This window comes from Pleuronectes platessa, chromosome 10, assembly GCF_947347685.1.
Source record: "Pleuronectes platessa chromosome 10, fPlePla1.1, whole genome shotgun sequence".
NCBI lineage: Eukaryota > Metazoa > Chordata > Actinopteri > Pleuronectiformes > Pleuronectidae > Pleuronectes > Pleuronectes platessa.
Genome location: NC_070635.1, coordinates 2,694,740 through 2,700,689, shown reverse-complemented (window position 1 = coordinate 2,700,689; position 5,950 = coordinate 2,694,740). Strand labels below are relative to the sequence as shown.

General features: G+C 46.2%; 1 protein-coding gene across 1 annotated transcript in view; it reads right to left on the bottom strand.

Annotated features, from left to right (window-relative positions):
* Positions 1–1,040: 1,040 nt before the first annotated feature.
* Positions 1,041–5,950, bottom strand: part of LOC128449160 (neurexophilin-1-like) — a 5,684-nt gene continuing 774 nt past the window's right edge. The window contains exons 2-3 of the mRNA XM_053432209.1: positions 3,077–3,217; positions 1,041–1,916 (exon numbers count right to left, since the gene is read on the bottom strand). Coding sequence (XP_053288184.1) covers positions 1,041–1,916; positions 3,077–3,217 — 1,017 coding nt within the window. The remainder of the gene's footprint in view (positions 1,917–3,076; positions 3,218–5,950) is intronic.

The following is a 5,950-nucleotide window of genomic DNA, read 5'->3' as shown; positions in this document are numbered from 1 at the left end:
TGTGATTGATCTGCACCCAAAACTGTCTTGAACTTACTGTAAATTCACAAAAATAAGAGTCTAAATGTCAAAATCTAAGAGAAATCACCAGAATTAGTTTTTTAAAATGCAGTGCAGAGAAATGATCGTCTGTATTTCTGTCGTCTGCATCTTTTAAATCTTTATTTTCTTGCTCGTGTTGGACTGGAACCCTCCACTGGTTTCGTTTACTCGGCTCCTCCCACGTCCTTACGACACATAACACAGAATTAAAACAGAAGTCTCTCTCTCTCTCTTTTCTTTTTTTTTGTTGTTGTTGTCTTGTTCTTGTTCTCCGGTGACGTCTGAGGCTCCATGAAGGATTATTTGTGACAGATGGATTGTTTCTCAGCTGTTTTCCACATTCTGATCATGCACGCACGTGGACGACTCCAACAACTACACCAGAGAGGTATATTCACTCTAACAACCACACGGCAGAGAACAACACCACTCCAGAAATGTTTGCTTTTTTCCATTACGCCCTCTAATGCATACTGACAGACTCTTCCTATTTGCATTGACATTTACGTGTTTGCAGTGATTACCAGAGACTGATTGGAAAAGACGGAGAAGCACGATTGAGACGGGAAACACACCATCAACGTAATAAACAGTGAGAGGAGCCGGAGAAAACATTAATAAAACTGTTCTCAGGTCTCTGTGTGGAATCCACGATATATATTTACATAAAGACAATCAGCGTATTTTTACAGGTTGGCGTGAGAATTTCCTTTTCGATGTATAAGCAGCTGTGTGTGTGTGTGTGTAGTGTAGAGTGTGTTGTGAGTCTGTGAAGTCTCCAGCCGTGACCCCCGGGGGCAGGTGTGTTCACTGGAGCTGGATCAGTCTCAGACGAGGACGTGTTCGATGAAATCAAACCTGTCAACGCTTCAACTTGGAAGTGTCCCGACTCCACTTCTATTCAAATAATCTGACCGCCTGTCTCTACGGGGGGAGGGGGGTGGGGGGTGTGGGGGGGGGGGGGGGGGGGGGTTCATCTCCTCCTCCACTCACACCAATCAGCCGGTGGGGAGGTAGGGGGTGTCGCTGTGGTAGTTGTAGTCCGGACACACCTTCTGCACCAGCTTGTAGTCGGTGCTGTAGAAGTTGATGAAGATGCAGATGACCTTGAAGGGCTTGGAGCACAGCCAGGACACGTGGCTCTGGGTCTGCTCCTGAGGGCAGCTCTGCGAGGGGTCGTGGGCGCACAGCGAGTTCCTGGTGCCCTTCTCCACCTTCTCGTACTCCACCCGGCAGTTGAACAGCTTGGTCTCCAGGGCCGTCTGCTGCTGCTGCTGCTGCTGCTGCTGCTGCTGCTGCTGGTTGTGTTGCTGCTGGTTGTGGTGCTGCTGGTTGTGGTGCTGCTGGTACTGCTGATGCTGCTGCACCTGGAACTCCACAGCCCTGGTGGGAGGAACCAGCCCCACGGACACGTTGCCCTGACCGGTGGAGTTGTGGCGGAAGTAGACGCTGAACGTCCCGTTGCCGTGATCCACGATCTTGCCGGTGATGAGCAGGTTGAGCTTCACCGTCTTGATGTTGGAGTGGAAGTCGCCCCAGCCGAACATCTTCTTGAACTTGCCGGTCTTGACGATGGGCCTCCTCTTGGTCCTGGGTCGAGGGTCCCGGGGGTTCGAGGCGTTGTAGAGCCAGTTCCACTGCTCCTGTTTGGAGAAGGAGTCCCCGTAGTTCAGGTCCAGGGAGGTGAAGTTCTCCTTGTCGTAGAGCGTCTGGGAGAGCAGGCGGCTGATGGAGACGTCCTTGCTGCTTTCGCTCCAGTACGTCTTCGCTTTGGATTTCGAGCTGCCTCTTAAGTCCGAGCTTCCAGAACTCGCTGACCCGGCGCCGGTGACCTGAAGGAGCAGAGAAACAAAGAACCCAGTGAAACATTTAAACTGGAGACACGTGTTGACAGACAACCACACAGTTTGGACTCAATTTGAGGAGCATTGGTCAAATTGGTCTGTGAATTTCAGAGCATGGTCTGAGGATCTCTTTTCATTATCAAGATCCCTGGGAAATAAATTAAATTTTTGAAAAAATGACTCTCGCAACATTAAAGGAAGTGAAAAAAAACAACAACCCTGGTCCCTAAATTCAACAACATCTTTCCACCAAGGTTCATGGAAACCCGTTCAGTCATTTTTGTGTAATCTCTCTAACAAACACACAAACAACAGAGAAACAAACCACCTGGATGGAGACAAATATTACAAGGAGAGACACAAACTTAATACCTGCTTTAAACTAAAATTAGTTTCTATAAATCCTCTAAAAATATCTTTATGTTGAGGTCAAACTATCGCCCTCGGTTGTATTTCGTTTATTTACCCGAACAATGAATTTTCTCAAACCTCAATTTCAGTTGCAAGGTTTTTCATAGAAAACGAACAAAACTTTTCAGAGAACATAAACTATGTTCGTGCAGAACTGGACAAAGTCAGAGCAGGTGGACGTCCTCGCCTCGTGTCTCCTCTGTTGTCGTCCTTCTGACTAATAAACTCCAGTGTCTCCTTGGTGTCAAGGAGACAAAGCCGACCAGTGCAGATGATTTATCCGTCCTCCTCGGTGTCAGCACCTGTAAGAGACGCTGCTAATGCTGTAACTAAGTCTCTCAGTGTGTGAACCGTCCTGTGCAGGGCGTCCTAATCAAGATGGAAGGTTTTCCTGCCACTCGTCCAGATGAATGAGGCGCAGCTCGGGCGTAGACGTGATGCCACAGCCGACTATTACCTGCTGAATGTGCCCTGAATGGATGATTGATGATTCATTCAGCGTCTCTCCTCTAACAATCACACAGATGAGGGAGCGAGGACTCGCCGTGCCCCCCCCCCCACTGAGGCCCCCCCGTGACAGTGATGTCCGAACCCCGGCCCTGCGACGTGACAGCAGATCTATCTGGTCGAAGGGTTTTATGTTTTCTACCTTCACCCTGCGATCGATACCCTGAAAATAAGGTCCTCTCTCATTCAGAAAGTTCTCTGGGTGACATTGTGATACTTCAGGGTGTGAGTGTGAGAGCGGCAGGAGTTGTGATCGTCCTCCTGGAGCGCACGTTCGCGTCGTGCACTCCACAGAGGAGGAGGCTGAGAGGAGGAACGGCCTCCGGCTGTTTGGAAGAGGCCTCGATGATGAACGACCCGGTGTGAACGTCGGATCCGTCCTCCTCTCGGCCGAGCCTCACGCAGGCTGAAGCCTTTTAAACAGCAACAAGACGTTTTGAGCACAGCTGAATCTTTTTATAAAAAAAAGAAAACTGCGAGACCTTCACAGAGAAATGTTTGTGGTGACAAGGTGAGGAGAAATGTGAATCCTCCCCGTGCAGTCGTGTATTAATGAACAGCTCCCTTTGTCTCCCTGCTGGAAACCAAAGCCTGTCATGTCGCCCGCGTGCTGATGCATCGTAAAAAGATAAAGTGGGCGTGAGGACGAGGGCGGCTTCCTGTCCACGATTTATCGGCTCCATTACCGTCAAACATAAAGCTCCTTAGGATGTAAAAGTTCAGTGAAATAGTGTCTACAGGCCGTCAGCCAATCAGCTACAAGGCTGAGGCGACACCGCGGCTCCCGGTGATCGTGGTTCAGATGATTTCTGCTCATTTATAAAAGTGATGATGGAAGAAAATACTGGATCTTTGCAGAGAAACACACGAGCTGAGTTCATTTTAACGGTTAAACCTGGTTTAGCATCTAAAACCAGTATGTAAACATTGAATGAATGGTTTATTAACACACTGTAGGGTAGCTATATATATATGTGTTTGTTTATCAATATTTATCATGTTGTATTTTGCATATATTTAGTGGTTTATTGTTATTTATCACAGAATTTATGGTGAATTGTTAAAATATCAATTAGTCTCAATAACATTTCTTTGTCATTAGACATTGATAAGAACATATTTAAATATAAATTGGCAAATACAACTGTATTCCAAGATCCATATCTCTGTTTTATTATTAATTAAATTAACATATTATAATATAAATAATTAAGTAAAAAATATAAAACCTGACATTGATAAGAAGTTTCCTTGAAGCATATTAACGCTACACTATGAAGTATTTGTTCTACTCTACATGCAAACTAATGAAACCTTCTGATTCGTCAGATTTTCTTTTTATGACTCAAGGTTTAAAAAATGTGTGAAAGAAAAAGTGCACGATTTGGTTAAAGGGATTTTTTTTAAACCAGATCCCTTTGATTGACATTGAATGTGAATTCACATCCACGTGTTTTCAGCAGTTATCAAAGAGCAAAGTCTCCTGAAATGATCTTTGACCCACAAAACTATAAACTGCCATTTAATTTTTCATGATTTGTTTCGAGTCGGAGTCGTTGAACGTCTCCAGCGAGCGAAGGAAACATCGTTCAGCTGCTGCAGTAATTACTGAGGTTCCAGTTCCAGTCTCAACGGGATCCTGAAACCAGATGAAGGGGTTTGAGGAAACTGCTCTGAGCTGGTTTAAGTGTGTCTGTGTGTGTGTGTGTGTCTTTGTGTGCGCAGCGATTCAAGGTGTAAAGGTGAAGAACGTTGTCGTTGTCAACCGGTAAATTAGGATCAACGCTGAGTTTTGAAAAAGCAACAAAGTTTCCTGCAGCTTTAACTGATGAATAATCTTCATGTCACTGGGATCAGATTTCTTTATTCTGTCCCACCGAGACAGAACCTCTGTTGTCACCGGCGTTTGTGTTCCGTCCCCAAACTGTGACACGCAATTAGCTTTCATCCAAAGCACCTGCCAGTCCCTGGATTAGAGACTCACACACAGACCCCCCCCCCCCACACACACACACAACACTTCACGGATTAGAACCCAACCTGTAATCCAGCCCGGGGAGATTAGGCAGATCAGAGGCAGTCCCGACTAAAGCAGCGTTCAGAGCTGACTGCACCGACGCTCGGGGGGGCCGAGGTTTACCTCGCGCTGGCGTCAGTAACGAGAGCGAAGCACAAACACAGAGTGAGAGAGCGAGTGAGAGAGGAAGAGGAAGAGGAGAAGAAGAGACAGAGGAGAGAGAAGAGACGGAAGAGACAGAGGAGAGAGAGGAGAGAGAAGAGACAGAAGAGAGAGAAGAGACAGAAGAGACAGAAGAGAAGAAGAGACAGAAGAGACAGAAGAGAGAGAAAAGACCGAAGAGAAAGAAGAGACAGAGGAGAGAGAAGAGAAAGAAGAGACAGAAGAGACGGAAGAGAGAGAAGAGAGAGAAGAGACAGAAGAGACAGAAGAGACAGAAGAGAAAGAAGAGACAGGGGAGAGAGAAGAGAAAGAAGAGAGAGAAGAGAGAGAAGAGACAGAAGAGAGAGAAGAGACAGAAGAGACAGAAGAGACAGAAGAGACAGAGGAGAGAGAAGAGAAAGAAGAGACAGAAGAGACAGAAGAGAGAGAAGAGACAGAAGAGACAGAAGAGACAGAGGAGAGAGAAGAGACAGAAGAGACAGAAGAGAGAGAAGAGAGAGAAGAGATAGAAGAGACAGAAGAGACAGAAGAGAGAGAAGAGAAAGAGGAGACAGAAGAGACAGAGGAGAGAGAAGAGACAGAAGAAACAGAAGAGACAGAAGAGAGAGAAGAGACAGAAGAGACAGAAGAGACAGAAGAGACAGAAGAGAGAGAAGAGACAGAGGAGAGAGAAGAGACAGAAGAAACAGAAGAGACAGAAGAGAGAGAAGAGACAGAAGAGACAGAAGAGACAGAAGAGACAGAAGAGACAGAAGAGACAGAGGAGAGAGAAGAGAGAGAACACAGAGAAGAGACAGAAGAGGATGAGTCCCTGGATGAAGAACCAACATGGCGGCCTAAAGGTCAACAGAGTGATAAGTTTGGGTTTAACAGATTTGAGTCTCTCGGTGGTGGATCATATTAAATCAGGGAAAACAAAGTTGTCGACGGCTAAAGGTGAAATTTAATTTGCACTTAATTGGAATTT